General features: G+C 50.0%; 9 protein-coding genes across 9 annotated transcripts; 4 read left to right on the top strand and 5 right to left on the bottom strand.

Annotated features, from left to right (window-relative positions):
• Nucleotides 1–264: 264 nt before the first annotated feature.
• COCSADRAFT_96927 (uncharacterized protein) lies at nt 265–665 on the top strand (the record flags this gene model as incomplete). Its single annotated transcript, XM_007704652.1, has 2 exons — nt 265–378; nt 474–665. 2 exons carry the CDS (start codon nt 265–267, stop codon nt 663–665), a joined length of 306 nt encoding a protein of 101 aa, XP_007702842.1.
• Nucleotides 666–737: 72 nt separating this feature from the next.
• COCSADRAFT_232279 (uncharacterized protein) lies at nt 738–2,389 on the bottom strand. The gene is made up of 2 exons (XM_007704651.1): nt 1,255–2,389; nt 738–1,177 (listed from the first exon to the last, which is right to left on the bottom strand). Exons 1-2 carry the CDS (start codon nt 2,300–2,302, stop codon nt 957–959), a joined length of 1,269 nt encoding a protein of 422 aa, XP_007702841.1. The 5' UTR covers nt 2,303–2,389; the 3' UTR covers nt 738–956.
• A 131-nt stretch (nt 2,390–2,520) lies between these two features.
• On the top strand, nt 2,521–4,453 carry COCSADRAFT_39231 (uncharacterized protein). The gene has a single exon (XM_007704412.1). It carries the CDS (start codon nt 2,585–2,587, stop codon nt 4,298–4,300), a length of 1,716 nt encoding a protein of 571 aa, XP_007702602.1. The 5' UTR covers nt 2,521–2,584; the 3' UTR covers nt 4,301–4,453.
• Nucleotides 4,454–4,489: 36 nt separating this feature from the next.
• COCSADRAFT_39229 (uncharacterized protein) lies at nt 4,490–6,254 on the bottom strand. The gene is made up of 5 exons (XM_007704411.1): nt 6,100–6,254; nt 6,015–6,037; nt 5,686–5,960; nt 5,550–5,636; nt 4,490–5,498 (listed from the first exon to the last, which is right to left on the bottom strand). Exons 1-5 carry the CDS (start codon nt 6,132–6,134, stop codon nt 4,596–4,598), a joined length of 1,323 nt encoding a protein of 440 aa, XP_007702601.1. The 5' UTR covers nt 6,135–6,254; the 3' UTR covers nt 4,490–4,595.
• Nucleotides 6,255–6,969: 715 nt separating this feature from the next.
• On the top strand, nt 6,970–8,953 carry COCSADRAFT_96850 (uncharacterized protein; the record flags this gene model as incomplete). The annotated part of the gene is made up of 4 exons (XM_007704650.1): nt 6,970–7,145; nt 7,200–7,399; nt 7,452–8,648; nt 8,697–8,953. 4 exons carry the CDS (start codon nt 6,970–6,972, stop codon nt 8,951–8,953), a joined length of 1,830 nt encoding a protein of 609 aa, XP_007702840.1.
• On the bottom strand, nt 8,902–10,565 carry COCSADRAFT_39228 (uncharacterized protein). The gene is made up of 4 exons (XM_007704410.1): nt 10,353–10,565; nt 10,099–10,279; nt 9,756–9,936; nt 8,902–9,651 (listed from the first exon to the last, which is right to left on the bottom strand). Exons 1-4 carry the CDS (start codon nt 10,425–10,427, stop codon nt 9,255–9,257), a joined length of 834 nt encoding a protein of 277 aa, XP_007702600.1. The 5' UTR covers nt 10,428–10,565; the 3' UTR covers nt 8,902–9,254.
• Nucleotides 10,566–11,258: 693 nt separating this feature from the next.
• On the bottom strand, nt 11,259–12,003 carry COCSADRAFT_96969 (uncharacterized protein; the record flags this gene model as incomplete). The annotated part of the gene is made up of 4 exons (XM_007704649.1): nt 11,259–11,373; nt 11,564–11,630; nt 11,709–11,842; nt 11,915–12,003. Coding segments are annotated over 4 exons (405 nt in total), but the record flags the coding sequence as incomplete, so codon positions are not given.
• A 774-nt stretch (nt 12,004–12,777) lies between these two features.
• COCSADRAFT_39227 (uncharacterized protein) lies at nt 12,778–13,523 on the bottom strand. The gene is made up of 2 exons (XM_007704409.1): nt 13,248–13,523; nt 12,778–13,181 (listed from the first exon to the last, which is right to left on the bottom strand). The coding sequence occupies exons 1-2, from the start codon at nt 13,440–13,442 to the stop codon at nt 13,068–13,070; spliced, it is 309 nt and encodes a 102-aa protein (XP_007702599.1). The 5' UTR covers nt 13,443–13,523; the 3' UTR covers nt 12,778–13,067.
• A 97-nt stretch (nt 13,524–13,620) lies between these two features.
• Nucleotides 13,621–14,964, top strand: COCSADRAFT_148323 (uncharacterized protein). Its single transcript, XM_007704648.1, has 3 exons — nt 13,621–13,845; nt 13,908–14,439; nt 14,492–14,964. Exons 1-3 carry the CDS (start codon nt 13,740–13,742, stop codon nt 14,802–14,804), a joined length of 951 nt encoding a protein of 316 aa, XP_007702838.1. The 5' UTR covers nt 13,621–13,739; the 3' UTR covers nt 14,805–14,964.
• The last annotated feature ends 384 nt before the right edge of the window (nt 14,965–15,348 follow it).

The following is a 15,348-nucleotide window of genomic DNA, read 5'->3' as shown; positions in this document are numbered from 1 at the left end:
GCATTCTACTACGAGAAACGAAGTCTCCAGCTGAAAACAGCGCCCCTAACATATACACGATTATCCCAAAGCGCAGCTTCCTCTCTCCAGGCAAATCCAACAACCATCGCACCCACGCCCGACCCCACCACCAGGGCACGCAAGCGCAATCCCCTTGCACATCACCAACAACAGACCCTCCCACGGACACTGCCGAAGAAACGAAACAAAAAAAATAAAACAACCAAACACATCCCCGTTTGTCCTAAACGAAGAAAAAAAACAATGGCATCAGTCGACCCCCAAGACACAAACTTCGCCGACGACGAAGAAACCCTCACACCACTCGAACAAGAAGTATTAGATGAATACGCTCGGTTACTCGAGAACTTGAATACCGTACGTTTGTTCCCCCCCTCCCCCACCACCACCTTCCCTCTTTCCTCTTTCCAATCCATACACACAATAGCTAATCCCTCAAATGAAACGTATAGATGTCCTCTCTCCTCCTCACCCTCTCCAACAACCCCAGCGCCGTAATCCTCGACGGCCTCCGCGGCCTCGAACGCAAGACATCGCTAGTATTCACGCTGTTGAAGGCGAGTGTGTATAGTATCGTTTTGAATCAGCAGATTGAGACGGATGGCGGGGAGGGGGGGGCTTGGGGAGGAAGGAGGGGAGGATGATATGTAAGTGAAAAGGAAGAGGAAAAGGGATAGGACGGGAGGATGAGGAGAATATGATACCCCAGGTGGATGGATTGTAAGAGCACTGCAGGATATAGAGACAAGAGAGAGAGGGATGGTGTGAGGGGATTAGAAGAGGTGGGGAATGGTATGATGTACATAAGATTTCTTCTACAAAAACGCTTATATCCGCATGCCGTCCAGCCCGCTCCAATGCATCTGAGTATGGTACATTTATCACCATGTCTTCTCCCCTTCTTTTACATTGAAATATTCATACATGGTGTCTGTCTAGTGTATGGAACCTCCATAGTACACCTTGCGTACATCGACCAGCTTCTTGCCGCGTGCTCTGGCAATTTCGTCGGGCAGCTTCTGGCTGGTGAGGGCTTCCCAGGTAGCCTTGATGACGTTCATTTTGTTTCTTGAGCGGGGGGTTTTGGCAGAGAGGTCTTGGAGGCCGGCTGCGCGGGCGAGCTCGAAGATGAGATGTTGGACGCGGAGACCGAAGCCTATTTGTTATGTAATTAGCAATTATTCGAGAAAAAAAAGAAGAACTTAAGAAAGTTCTTGGAACTGAATAACTTACCTGGTGGTCTTGAAAAAAGCTGCACCTTTGTCGCGCCAACCTTCTTCTCCAAATCTCCAAATGTTGTCCTGTTCTCGTACCGTGGGACAGGCCTCATGTTCCTGATCGCACTCATGACACTCTGTTTCCTGCCTTCTTCGGGTTCGACGGACTTGCCTTCTCCCACACCTAGTAGACCGTCTTGGTTCCCCGCAATGGTAAGATAGTATAAACTCCTAATCTTGCCCATGCGTGTCTGATTCGTAACACCGTGAACAACCAGTGTCTTGACTCGGATGCTGCGCAATTTTTGCTTGTCCCAACCCAGGTATTGCAAGAGGCGCTTCTGCCGTGGATCCTCCTCCTCTTCGGTGGAGAGTCGGCGGGTTTGGCGTGCCATGCGGTTTTCTACCCTTGGTAGATCGGGTGCAATCACAGAGTGACGTTCGTCGCCGAGCGCCTGGAGTGCGGCGGGGTTATTCGATGTATATGTTGCGCGCGGGTCAAGGGCAGCCTGGGTAATGGCCGCATCCATGGCGTTTTGCAGGCCCGGGTCGTCCTCCGGTATACCATCTGGGTACATTTTTGCTAGGTTCTCTGATGCGATACGGGAAATGTTCTCATCTCTTTCCACCTCGTTGGCAACCCGAAATGTCTTTGGCCCCTCGATGTCGTCTCCGGTCAGCTTCTCAGGCCGGTCAGTGACTGGATCGACTTCCGCAAGATCGTCTTCGTAATTGAGCCTCCAAAAATCGGTTCTTCGCTGACCCTGCGTAAGGACATCTCGGGCATCGATTGTAGTTTCTGCAGCTTTGATGGCGGCGATTTGCGAGGGTGTATATTTTTTCTCGAGGAGCGCTGTTTCCGAGGTGTCGTATTTCGGGTACTCGGCCTCGGCAGCCTGGTTAAGAAGCTTGAGTTCGTCTGCCTTTATTGACGGGTAATGCGGTCGCTTCTTGCGGGCTTGCCGGGATGCGGAGGCATGGAAAGTGCGTTGCGGAGGTGGTTTAGGAAGGGTTGTTGAGGCGGCCTTGGTAAAGAGACATCTTGCGGGGCGGCAGACGCTCATTGTTGCCCTTGAACCTCGTCGCGGGGGCCAATTGAGCGTGGAGAGGCTGTAATAGCGGGTAGTCTGCGCGCTTGGTGGTGCTTGAAAGTGAAGTTCGGAAAGTTCACGGTGACTAAGCGGCATGGGCAGTAAATGCTGTAGCCAATCACCTCTCTTTCCAACTGAGTGACTAACATAACTTTTCTCGACTGTGAGACTTGGTGCATGTACTCCCGAATTCTTAGTCGACCACTTCGGACTCTGCTGAGCAGTAGCCGGTATTCCCAGATTGCCAAGCGCAGTATGGCCTCTTCCGCAGATAATGTTGCTCCCATCGAGAGTAATGGCGCAAAAAGACACGCCGAGACGCCTTTGCGTAGCGAGGAAGGTTCACGAGGAAATTACAGATTCAAGAACAAACGAATGAAGAACGGCCATGCCGAACAAAGCAAGATACTGAAAACAAACGGCACCAATGAGGAGGTCTTGTTGGAGGATGTCACTGAGCTCATCAAAAAATTCAAGCTAGAAAGAGAAGGGAAAGAGACATCAACACTATTGCCTGAAAAGTTCAAAGAAATTACTGTCGAGATCAAGGAAATATCATCTACTGGAGATGGTCTTGGATTTCAGCAGGGTTCAGATTCAGATCAAGTCTTTGTTGTACCTTTCAGTGCGCCAGGAGATGTTGTCACCGCACGTCCGCACAGGCATTTCGAGAAGGAAAAATATTCCATGGCCGATTTTGTCAATGTTGTTACGCCCTCAAATCACCGCGACTCGTCTCTGGTAAAGTGCCCCTACTTTTCCAGCTGCTCGGGTTGTCAATTTCAAATGCTCCCCTACGATTTCCAGTTGGAACACAAAAAGTCCATCGTTCAAAAAGCTTACAAAAACTTTTCCAACTTACCACCGGAGCTCGTCCCGACTATTGGCGACACAATTGGCTCGCCCCTGCAATACGGATATAGGACAAAGCTCACGCCGCATTTTGACGGTCCACCGGATGCTCGTCGAAGCGACGGCCGAAATGGCATCAGACGTACATTCAAAGAAGTACCGCCGATTGGCTTCATGAAGAAGGGAACCAGAAACACCATCGACATAGAAGACTGTCCAATCGGCACGGACGCCGTACGCGCAGGCAACAAGCGTGAACGCAAGCGCGTCGCTGATACCATCGACAAGTACAACAAAGGCGCCACCATCCTCCTCCGTGAAAGCACCACCCGGATACCCAAATCCGAATACGATGTCACCAAGGAGGAAGACCCAGACGCAGTCATCGAAGACCGAGGCGACTACATCCACCGCAAAATATGCATAACAGACTCCAATGCAAAATCAACTGAATACATTGACGAATTCCAATTCATCAACCCAGCAGGCTCTTTCTTCCAAAACAATAACAGCATCCTCCCCATTTTCACCCAGTATATCCGCGAGCACATCTTACCTTCTTCTCCCGATCACAAAATCAGTCACCTAATCGACGCATACTCCGGCTCGGGCCTCTTCACAATCACACTATCGAGCCAATTCAAAACATCGCTAGGCATCGATATTTCCTCGTCAAGCATCGAGTCCGCAACCACGAATGCGCGTCTAAACAATCTACCCGAAAGCTCCGCGCGCTTCATCGCGGCAGATGCTGCACGTCTCTTCGCTTCGATCGAGTCTCCTGCCGATGAAACAGTCGTTATGATTGATCCGCCACGAAAAGGTTGTGATGAATCTTTTCTGCGGCAGTTGGTGCAATATGGCCCTGCAAGAATTGTTTACGTGAGCTGCAATGTGCACACGCAAGCCAGGGATGTTGGTGTTTTGGTTGGCGGCATGAAGGGCGTGGATGGTGGGTTTGGAAAGGGAGAGGGACGCTATGAGATTGAGAGCCTGAGGGGCTTCGACTTCTTCCCTCAGACGGGGCATGTAGAGGGTGTTGCTGTGTTGAGTAGGAAGACAGTTGGGTCAGTTGGAGAGACTAATGGGGCACAGAGTGGTGAGGTGACGATGGAGTAGTGGACCTGCATATCTCTGGCGTTTTTTGGGGTGAGACATATGGACAGACACAGTATTTCTCTAGCCGGCGCATAAATCAGCATACAAACGTCAAAAGTTATCACTGCCTTTGCTTGGTTAAACCTTTAGTCAAACTACACTCGTGTTTTGGCATATACATCACGTTTTCACAATCATATGGATTTCATGTTGTGATGTCAATCTTGGTATTCTCGACAGCTTTGCACTTCTTTTATGCTCGCTTAGTAAATTCTTCTCACATATACGCTTGCCTGATATTCTCAAGTTTGGCCAGTTACGTGCTTCCGGGTCCACCGAGCAGGGCGAACCGTCTGACAATGCTGGGGCCGATTTCATCGTACTCCGCCTTGGTGTGGCAATAGCTCTTGAATTCGGGCGTTTGTCCGAGCAAACTGCCTCCGAACCAAGGGCCGTGTCTTTGTCTCTTGTGAGTAATGACCTGCACATCCAAACCACCACTCTTTGCGCCGCCACTTCGTGCTTCCGAGGCCTTGATCCTGGCATCAACCATGTGTCTAATGTCACGCTGCAAGCGGCGACCAAAGTCTTTGTAGAGTGTTGAACCACCAGATAGGACAATGTTCTTGTACAGTCCCCTACGTACATCAATGGGTGAGGACTGAATGACGGTATCGACAATGGTGGGTAGTGGGGTCAAGAAATCGGAGGAGTAGATCTCAGGGTTGAAGAAGATTTCAGGTGCGAGGAAGCGCTCGTAACCAACATCTACAGAGGCGGTCCTGCCATTGGGGTAGTTGACCGTGTACTTCTTGAAGCGGTCGTCTGATTCGCGGTCGAAGCGTGCAAACTCCTTTACGATATCGGGGCAGACGTAACAGAATTCCTCTTTGATGCGCTCAGCGGTCTGAAGGGATGAGTCAGGCTCGCCACGTTCTCGGAGGAGCGATTGGACAAAGTTGGTAATGTCTCGACCGGCAATGGGGACACTCTTGATTGAGGAGCCAATGACGTAACCTTCAGCAACTGGGATAACGTGCGTAACACCAGCACCGGAGTCAATGACGGTACCCGTGAGGGATCTGTCCTGCACCTTGGAGCTTGTCCATGACGCGGCCAATGCAAGCACAGCTTGCACAGCAATGTAGAGACCAGCGACGTTGAAGGACTCGAACATGATCTCGGCGGTGGCTTCGCGGTTCTCTGGGGGGTTCAATGGCTAGACAGCAGTCAGTATATGTGTTTCCTGAGTTATCAAAGGATGGCATACTGGTTCAGTGAGCAGGAAGTGGTGGTCTTCAGGCTCTACTCGCAGGTACTTGAATATCGAATTGGACCAGAAACGCTCCATGAGATCCTGCCGAGCATCAGTTTTCGTCCTCATCCTTCGTAATGACTCGCCATACCCAGTTGTCTATCTGGCCGTGTCTAATTGGGTAGTTGATGCCATAGCCCGCGCCTCCTGCTGCGGCCAGAGCTTCATCACCAATGAAGAAGTCCAGGTCTTCGGTGCCTCGTTTTCCAGAAAGATGCCCACCAGGCCCAGCACCACCAGTCAGAAACGAGGGTTTGTTCGCGACAGCTGGGCGTCCGGAGCCAGATCCGCCGGTACCGCCAGTTGGGCCCTTGGTAGCTATCGCGGTGGGAAAGACGAAGGATGGGGAGTCGTTGCCGGCGAAACCTGGGGTTGGGCGTTACTAAGAGCTGAAGAGAGTGGAATTAGTGTCTAGCATACCGAGCTTCGAGTATCCCGTACCGCTGTGTGCCAACGTTAGTACTCAATTGGGAGTGGGGATGCCAACAGGCAGCTGGGAGCTTACTTGTCCATGACAACGGCGGGGGTTTGGGACGCCATATTTACTGCTGCTGCTTGCTACAAAAACAAATATGCAAAAGCAGCTGAGGAAATCCCGGGTGGAGGAGAAAAGCGAGAAGCAGGTGTGGAGGTGGCTTCGTCAGAGAGGTGATGGCGGAGGTCGGCGTCGGGTGCATGTGGGCTGTCGTCGAATCAGGCACCGCCCCGCTCCGCTCTTGGCAGCGGGAACTGGGAGACAATGGCGGGGGCCGCAATTACTTGTGGGCGAGCCACGTCCCAGCTCACTGCAGCTCTGTGTTTGTAAACAATGTCGCTCCTTCTTCTTCTCAGACTGCCGTGCCTGTCTTTTGTCGCGTCACACATGATGATTCATATACCACGCACATAGCTTCAACAGACGCAAAGGAAGGAGCCTTTCGCTAACAAAGCTCTGACATTACCTACTGCTAACATCTCCTCCTTCACTAACCGTAGCCCTACAGCGCTCGCCGAGCATCTCTCTCCGACTCTCATTTCTTCACTAGCCCGTGCCGAGCAATCCCTTCACCGTCGCCTCGATTTCTTAATTTATTTTCCCTTCCTGTTTCTCTCCTTTCTTCCTCAGTCACCCTGTACTATTTCCATACCCTATCTATTTCACCATTGATTCTGAGGCCATCGCCATCTTGCATGGCCGCCTGAAAACCGCTCCTACCTACGATTTACAACAATTGAAGGTCTCTACACCAACTTGCGCTGAACACGTGCTCAACAGCCTGTACATTCACATATTCGGCTTCGTCCAAACAGCACCCGGTGGCAGTTGTGTCATACGCTGGATACTTTCGCCCCTCACTTTCGACATATACGCCAGTGCTTTTCGATGCACAAAGGCATGTCGGTTCCTAGTCATCAATTTGCGCCTGTAGATGGGGTACCCCATATCGATACACAAACACGCAAAGCGGCGCGTAGTCCGCCCCACGACGACATATGCTGCATCTATGTTCATGCCGGGGCTGGGTACCACAGCCACCAAAACGAGAGGATACATCTAGAGGCATGCAACGAGTAGGTATTTCTGGCATTGTGATGTCCTACTAAACTTTTGCTCATCTTCTCTAGTGCTGCACAAATCGCCATGCTCATTCTCAAGAACGGGGGCTCTGCATTAGACGCTGTTGAGATTGCCATCAAGACGCTCGAAGACAGAGAGATTACCAACGCTGGGTACGGAAGTAACCTTGCTATGGACGGCGTTGTAGAATGCGATGCCTCCATCGTAGATCATTATGGGCGTAGCGGGGCCGTTGGAGCAGTTGCTCGTAAGTCATCGGAGATGAAGACATGTTGCTCCTTATTGACCATTCTTGACAGAAATCAAGAACCCCATATCTCTAGCACGTATGGTTCACGACCATACCATGGATCCGCTTACACTGCGCCGAGTCCCTCCAAACCTTCTAGTCTCCCAGGGCGCTACCGATTTCGCCATCGAAATGGGCATGCCAATTCTGCCGCACGATGCACTAATCTCACCAGCTGCCAAAGACCGCTGGATGCGATGGCTCTCGGATTTGAGATCCGCCGAACGAAAATCGAAGAAGAGCAGCACACACCCGTCATGCTGGAAGATCAGGGAGAAACTCGAATCAGAAGATGAGGCTGAACGGCAACGGATGCGCGAACAGCACACCCAAAACTTGCTAGCAGCCTGCACATTTCTCTCGCAATCACACTCACCCCTATCTTCGGACGACACAATGTATGACCAAGTTGAAAGTAACCAGTCTGATTCTCTGCCTCTGTCAAAGCGGTCTTCGGGTTCTTGGAACAGTGATGATCATATCAGTACCCCGGAATTGTCTGAACAAACATCGCTGATTGACAATCCTGCTCGTAGTGCTTTCATCAATAGCACGCAGACGGTGCCTACCCTGAGCCACTGCAGAGATATCCCCGCGGGTCCTGACTTGAGTTACAATAGTGTAATAGATACCAGTCCACAGGAAGAAGTGCACGGGGCTTTTTCACGCAAGGCTTGGGCTGATGGCTCGAGCGATGATTCCGATTCCGGATCCAGCGCTCACACAGCGAAGGTCCATTCTTCAACCAAACCTCATGAAAAAGCAGCAGAGCCTCACCTACTCGAAAGTATGGGCAGTAAGACTACAGAGACCAACACAACTCGGCCAGCCCCACCCGGACCAGGTCCACAACAACCCGAGGAAGATCACATCACTGACACTGTTGGAGCCATTGCGATAGACAGTTGGGGCAACATAGCTTGTGGGGCTTCTTCTGGGGGTATTGGTATGAAGTACCGCGGGCGTGTCGGCCCCGCAGCTCTCGTCGGAGTAGGCACTGCAGTCATTCCTGCCGATCCAAACGACCCCGAGCAGATATGTGTAGCGACTGTTACTAGCGGGACTGGTGAGCATATGGCAACAACTATGGCTGCTACAGTTTGTGCCGAGCGACTCTATCAGAGTACGAAGAAAGGACGTGGTGGAGAGTATATCGAGGTCACCGAAGACGAGGCTTTGAAAGCCATGATCGAGAATGAGTTTATGGGTATTTGGCTTTCCAGGACGCTACTCTGATTGTGCTAATAATCTCTAGGCCATCCAAGTGTCAAGCACAGTAATTCTGCCGGAGCTATTGGCATTTTAGGTGTCAAGAAAATGCGCACTGGCGTGTTGCTGTATTATGGGCACAACACCGACTCATTCGTCATGGCTTCCATGTCCGCTTCGGATGAACACCCAGCCTGCTCGATGTCACGCAGCAACGGCAACGGCCAAGTCGCTCAGGGCGGCCGCATGATATCCATGAGGCGTAGCAAAAAGGCAAAATCTACATCTCGTCGACAAGTGTAGTAGTCTTACGAGAGAGCCCGGAACCTATCTCATCTATCTGCTACTTTGCCTCCTCTTTCCCAAATCCCTATAGCCGACCCTACTGTTAGAGTGTCATTCTTCTGTATGAATATGAAAGGTTGAAGTTTTTCATGGTTGCCTGGAAACAGCTTTCCTTTTGTTCTTTTTCCAGACGACGAAGATGAAAAAAGAACAATGTACATTAGATCCGTGGTATTCAGCGGTCCTGTTGAAATATCCTCGAACCCCCAAAAGATGCAACCGACACTCGAAAATACCATCATGATTAAAGCTTATATCCTCACCTCCCATCATACCCCTTAACCTTCCCATCCCCACCACTCCCCTCCACCTCCCCCTTCGCCACACCCAAACTCCTCTGAAACGCCCCCGTAATGCCAATCTGATCGGTCAAAACACTCATCATATCAAATCCCCTCTGCGCATACCTCTTCGCATCCTCGCCCGAATTACAATAAATCGCTACTTTTTTCCCTTCAGCATGCGCTGCCTCTTTGATCGCTTCAATCGCCGCGTCAAGTTCTGGTGCGATTTCGCCCGTGAGAATGGGGTGCCCGATGTTATTGCCTAGGTCGAAGGGGCCAATAAGAAGGACGTCTACGCCCGGCAAGGCGGCGATTTCGCGGACGTGCTCGAGGGCAGGGCGGGTTTCGATTTGGAGGATTGTTATGAGTGTACTAATATTTTACTTTTTTATCAGCAAGGAGATGATTGGAAAAAATATATATATTGGGTCTTGGTGTTAATTGGGGGGGTGGGGGTTTGGAAGGGAAGAACTAACGAATTCGCATGCTGCAAATAATACGACATTGCTTCATTCCCAAAACACTGTGTTGGCAACGGCGACCCAAACCCGCGTGTACCTTGTGGTGGGAATTTCGCAGACGAAACGAGGCGTTTGGCGTCGTCGACGGTGTAGATTAGGGGCACGATTATGCCGTGAGCGCCGGAGTCGAGGGCGCCTATAAGTATTTATTTCTTTCATGTTAGATACATTTACACATAACACTAAGATTTTCCTTGTATTATGTAGGTTTTTTTTGGGGGTTGGGGTTGGGGTTGAAGGGAAACTTGGGTAAGGGTTTTTATACAGGGGAAGGGGGAGAGTAATGTAAAGGACTTACGCTTCACCATCCACGCCTCGTTCGAGGCTATTCGCACGAGCGGACTTACGCCTGAGAGCGCAATAGCGGTTACGGCTTCGTGCATTTCGCTGTCGGATATGTTGCCGTGTTCTGTGTCGACGCAGATCCAGTCGACGCCTGAGCGGGCGATTGAACGGGCGAGGTTAGTGCCTGGGAGCATCTGCATTCATGTTTCCTTCTCTCAGTATCTATTCATTGATAGTGTTTGAGGGGTTTATTGTTGGTGGACGGACCTGCCATCCTCCGAATGTCGGACCGGGTTTCTGAAGGGCCTTGTATATCCGGCTTGCTTCTTGGAGGGTGTTCATTTTTCTTGTTGAAAAGAATGTGAAGCTGGGTTTTTGTGAGGAGAAACTGAGGTTGATTGGGACTTGTTTTGTGAGTAATAGGCGTGGTAGAGTTGCTCGGCGGAGAGAGGGTAGCATCGTCATAGCCTATGTACGTATGTATGCGTAGGAGGGGTAGCATGGCGGTGGAGCGCGCTTCCCCACATATTACCCCCACGCCGCGGTAGAAGGATGCGGCTCCGTGGGGATTCCAGATAAAGTAAGCCGGAAGGTGGTTGAGGGTTGAGGCACAGAAGCTTGTTTCAGGGTGATGTATAATTGGTTGAGATTGGTGTTGATTATGTCGCTGCTATTGAAAGCGCGTAAATCTTTATCTAGTTGTAGATGTGTTTGTCTTGAGCGGTTCAGAATCTTCATCAATACAGGCATGTTGGAGAGAAATGTGTGGATGAACAAAGTACAGTCGAAGAGCGAAACGTCGGCAAGAGCTAGTTCACCAAAACTGATCTCCGGCTGTAACGTTACACTGCATATGTAGAAGAAGCGTGTTGCTACAGTACGTAATGCGCACATAATAGTCGTTGGGATATTTGCATACACATGAGAAAAATTGGAGCGTTAGTCAATGGAGAAGTTCAAGTCCAGGCTATAGTGTGTCAGAAGCATTCGTGTATAGTGTGCAGATGTTGGGGGTAAGTAATCGCGTTATGACTGTATAGTGCATCACAAAAGTAGTGGATGAGAGTCAATTTGAGTGACCTGTTCTTCTGCTATTTATCCAGATATCGTAAAGTGACTAAACCCAGTGACGAAAGAGTTTTGAAAAGTCTCCCGACCTAGAAGTTGGTTCTCTCAACCAGGAGGTAGTGTAGGAGATGTCGCCATCTGGTACGTAATAACTTTCGTTCTTTCATCTTTGCTCCCGCCACGAACATTGAGCTGCTCCTTGCCATCCACGTGGTTGATGCTGTATTGCGATTAGCACAACCATGAGTCTGAAAAGAAAAAGAACAAGACACTCACTAGTAGGCGCCATTTTGTTAGACCGAAAGAAGAGGTGAAAATTGAGATGATAGTCTATCTGATCTATGAACGCTTCAGCTAATATACTGATGATGAGTGAATCGCGTGATAGGAGTCTACAAACAACAAACAACACATTTCCGGCGTGCGCAAGCTTCCAGCGGATTGAGGAATCTTTGGGGGGAAGGAGCTGGGTCGTGACTACCTTACTCGTGTCTGTAGACTTCGTGTTAGGTCATTAACTTTCTAGTTGCTGCTAGCGGATTCCATTCGCAATACCATGAGCAGTAACGTAGAGACCAGAGTTGACGGGAATGATAAAGTACTCGTGGTCGCCCTTCTCAGGGTTACCGCCGACGCCTCCAGCATAGACAATCTGGAATTGATGGTTTGGTGCATTTGGGGTTTTCTTGCTATCAATCCGTTAGTTAGACAGTTTTCGAAACATAGGCAAAAAGGATGGATATGATAAATGGATAATGTACTAGAGCTCGACTTGGGTGTCTTCCTTCTTTTCACCTTTCCAGATATCGAGTTCCATCTCAGGGGCGTGGAAAGGAGAGATGGTATAGATGAAGAAGAAGCTTAGGTATGATGATTGATTCCAAGGAGACAGGTCGAAGGGGTCTATATAGACGATTTAGACACAGAAAAACCTCTGCTTCGGTATGAAGATTCCCATGGCCAATTGAATCTAGAGACATTACTCAAACATCAGATGTGTACGTATGCAAGGCATGCACATGTATGTAACATGCATCTGCCTTTTCTGACACTTGATGAGCGTTATGTGAGGGGAGTGCGTATGCTGCTATATACTAATTACTCTCCAGATCCCGTTCCAAGGTGGCTCTCGTTGCGCAGACTTGAGTTTGGCCTCGTAAGGAGAGATCGGCTTAGATTCTCTGAGGCATATGAATGTATCACGATGAGTAGCTGATTGAATTAACTCGAGAGTAAATGCTCATAGAGCGAGTGTGGAGAATATTGCAGCATGATCATGCGGGGTCGGCCCGAGCCTTTCATGTTCGTTTTTCCTATGTAGCATTAGTTGCATGCATATCTAGGCTGTTACTTGGCCTTATATGATATTATACGTTTTTGACTTTACTCAGTGATTTCACAAGTAAGAAAGACACTGAGTTGCAGATACAATCTGCAAGTGAACGATTATTCCATCAGATACAAGTGCCAGGACGACAATAAGAACTTCTCAGATAACATCAAATGCTCTGTAATGATTCCAGTGATACAGAAGATGGTCGCTTCAACGATGCAGCTGAATGCAGCTAGTGTGAGAAGCCAACTATTACGCCGTTCATCTAGCTGGTGGCTGCAAGCACATTTACCGTTCTTGTTCAAAAGGATCAGTGGGGAAGGAAAATATTCGTAAAGGATGGCTACTGGAGTAACCTGATTTGATGATACGGGATTGAGCATAGGGATGTCCACATGAATACCAATTTTCTTTTCCTTGTTGGTCATCTCCAAGAGATGTATTCATCGTGATCTGTGTAACGACTGCATCAAGAGGTTCATGTAATATTCGATGTGAGAAATGAACTTTTAATAATATTGGGACAGAATGAAAAAGGAGCAAACTGCATCCAGAAATGATTAGGTTGTGGGTGTGCAGCCTCAAGCTCGCTCAGCCTGATCCATCAGCTTCACGACGTCTTCTTCCTTGAAGCGATGCATGAGCTTAAGCGATGATGCTGAAGTTTCTTGAGATCCAGCCTTGTCGATGTGGATCTAGTCGAACATTCAGGTACTCTTCAGGAAAGTATATATAGACAGAGATGGTCCAGGTTGGCTTACCACTGGGGTATCAAACTCGTACAAGCCTTTCCACTTGTCCTGGCCCTGTTCCATGACATTGATCTCGTGGTACTCGAGCGGTCGCTTTGCCTTTACATTATGAACAACAGCTTTTGCATCGTCGCAAAGGCTGCATGGGGTTCGCGTGAAGAAGGTGATGCGGCAGGCGAGTAAGCGAGAGGTAGCGCGCAACATGGTGGGCGGCTGCGGCGCGAAGCAAAGCGGCCGAGAAGCATCCAGCAACAGTCGTCGGACCCCAGATGGAAGAAATGCAAAGTTTGGTTGCGCCTTGGCCGAGCACCAAACGGGGACGCCTCATCCACCAGAAGCAAGGTCCGCGCTTGGACCCCAGCCTATGACATGATGGGGTGCAACGTTCCAGAATATTCCGACGCGCGAGGTGAACATCTGGGGTTCACGACACCAACGTAAAGAGCGTGCACTCGACGTCCTGTACACACTCGGTTTTGTGCAATTCTGAGAATCTTTAACATGGCGAAAAAGTGCGTTCACAAAGGGTGCGGCAAGACATACGAGGACGAAAACGAAGAGTGCATCTACCACCCAGGCCCACCAGTCTTCCACGAGGGGCAGAAAGGTAGGTCAGCATGAGGCGATGCCTTTGGGTTGGGCCAGATGGACTGATTCATGGTAATTTAGGCTGGAAATGCTGCAAACCTCGCGTCCTGACATTTGATGAATTCCTCGCAATCGAGCCTTGCACAAAGGGCAAACATTCCGATGTAGACGACACGCCTGCGCCCGAGCCTGTTGAGACTCCTGATGTCCCCAATGGCACACCAGTCAATCTAGGATCGCTCGACGAGTCTCTTCCCCCGCCTGCACCCCGAGTACCTACTGCACAAGCTGCGCCCAAGCCCACAGCCTCGCCTGCCCCACCCCCAGAGTCCGAAGACGACGACCCAAGCATAGCGGTGAAGGAGGGCATGACATGCAGGAGGAAAGGGTGTGGTGCTGTGCACAAGGGAGGTGATAGACAAGGAGAGAGCTGTGTACATCATCCTGGTGCGCCAATCTTCCATGAAGGCAGCAAGGGATGGAGTTGTTGCAAGAGGAGAGTGTTGGAATTTGACCAATTCATGAACATTGAAGGCTGTAAGACAAAGGATAGACATTTATTTGTTGGCAGTGGCAAGAAGAAGGAGGGGGAGGAGAAGCTGGAGACAGTCCGGTGAGTATGCTTCTTGATAGTGCTCCAGCGCGGGCTGCTGACGATGTCGCAGACACGACTACTACCAAACGGCGACTTCAGTGGTCGCCTCTCTCTACCTCAAGAAAATTGACAAGACCACTGCAAGCGTTGAATTCCAGCCGTCGAGTGTGAAACTAGACCTGCCTACTAGCGACAGTAAGCGCTACCAAACCGAGTTTCCCCTATTCTCGACGATCAAACCGGAAGAGAGCAAGTTCCGGATCCTAGGGACCAAGCTTGAGATGACTCTTGTCAAGGCTGATGGGGCGAGCTGGCCAGTGTTGAGGAGTGACGAGAAACCTACTGGTGAGATGATACAGGTCGGCAGGGCCGGAAGGGCCTAGGAACATGGCGGCAGTGCTGGTGACGAGGACATGGTTAGCGTAACAAAAGCATAGCATTTACAAGCACGAAGTTATGACCATCAAGGTTTTGCCCAAGTCTCCATGTGTTTGTGTAGATGGATGTGCATAGTTAGTTAACGTGTTCTATCAGTAAGCTGGCCGTATCAGTAAGCTGGCCGCCCCACCAAAATTGACGCGACGTTTTACGCAATTGAGCCACAACAACGTAATATTTTTGGAGATAATTAAGAGATATAATTCATGATCTAGTCCTGCATGACGTCCGAGTATGTCCTACAGTGTGGCATTTCGTGCACGTTGGCGGCGCGCGCTGGCGTCGCTCACCAGTCTGGTTCTGGTCACTGCCCATGACCAACCTTTCTGCCTCTGCAGTAAGCTGCTGAGCCTGCTGCACCTGAAGCACCCCGCCAGAGGCGATATATTGACGGCGCCGGTCTTGCTTTTGTTGTTGGCGCTTATTGACTGTACGTAGCTTCTTATTCTCCTCTGCGAGTATTGTTGCTGATTGCATTGCAAGCTGAGC

Source organism: Bipolaris sorokiniana, assembly GCF_000338995.1.
Source record: "Bipolaris sorokiniana ND90Pr unplaced genomic scaffold COCSAscaffold_12, whole genome shotgun sequence".
Classification (NCBI taxonomy): Eukaryota; Fungi; Ascomycota; class Dothideomycetes; order Pleosporales; family Pleosporaceae; genus Bipolaris; species Bipolaris sorokiniana.
Note: the sequence above shows the minus strand (reverse complement) of the source record. Positions and strands in the feature narration are given on the sequence as shown.

Excerpts from the sequence above, each read along its gene's own strand:
- COCSADRAFT_232279 (XM_007704651.1), bottom strand. The coding sequence starts at position 2,302 with ATGAGCGTCTGCCGCCCCGCAAGATGTCTCTTTACCAAGGCCGCCTCA. Across the intron at positions 1,178-1,254 it reads GCTTTTTTCAAGACCACCAG|GCTTCGGTCTCCGCGTCCAA; the intron begins GTAAGTTATTCA and ends CATAACAAATAG.
- COCSADRAFT_39231 (XM_007704412.1), top strand. The coding sequence starts at position 2,585 with ATGGCCTCTTCCGCAGATAATGTTGCTCCCATCGAGAGTAATGGCGCA.
- COCSADRAFT_39229 (XM_007704411.1), bottom strand. The coding sequence starts at position 6,134 with ATGGCGTCCCAAACCCCCGCCGTTGTCATGGACAA. Across the intron at positions 5,961-6,014 it reads TACGGGATACTCGAAGCTCG|GTTTCGCCGGCAACGACTCC; the intron begins GTATGCTAGACA and ends GCCCAACCCCAG. Across the intron at positions 5,499-5,549 it reads ACTTCCTGCTCACTGAACCA|CCATTGAACCCCCCAGAGAA; the intron begins GTATGCCATCCT and ends ACTGCTGTCTAG.
- COCSADRAFT_39228 (XM_007704410.1), bottom strand. The coding sequence starts at position 10,427 with ATGAACACCCTCCAAGAAGCAAGCCGGATATACAAGGCCCTTCAGAAA. Across the intron at positions 10,280-10,352 it reads CGACATTCGGAGGATGGCAG|ATGCTCCCAGGCACTAACCT; the intron begins GTCCGTCCACCA and ends ACATGAATGCAG. Across the intron at positions 9,937-10,098 it reads CGAGGCGTGGATGGTGAAGC|GCGCCCTCGACTCCGGCGCT; the intron begins GTAAGTCCTTTA and ends AAATACTTATAG.
- COCSADRAFT_39227 (XM_007704409.1), bottom strand. The coding sequence starts at position 13,442 with ATGTTGCGCGCTACCTCTCGCTTACTCGCCTGCCGCATCACCTTCTTC. Across the intron at positions 13,182-13,247 it reads ACGAGTTTGATACCCCAGTG|ATCCACATCGACAAGGCTGG; the intron begins GTAAGCCAACCT and ends ATGTTCGACTAG.
- COCSADRAFT_148323 (XM_007704648.1), top strand. The coding sequence starts at position 13,740 with ATGGCGAAAAAGTGCGTTCACAAAGGGTGCGGCAAGACATACGAGGAC. Across the intron at positions 13,846-13,907 it reads CTTCCACGAGGGGCAGAAAG|GCTGGAAATGCTGCAAACCT; the intron begins GTAGGTCAGCAT and ends ATGGTAATTTAG. Across the intron at positions 14,440-14,491 it reads GAGAAGCTGGAGACAGTCCG|ACACGACTACTACCAAACGG; the intron begins GTGAGTATGCTT and ends ACGATGTCGCAG.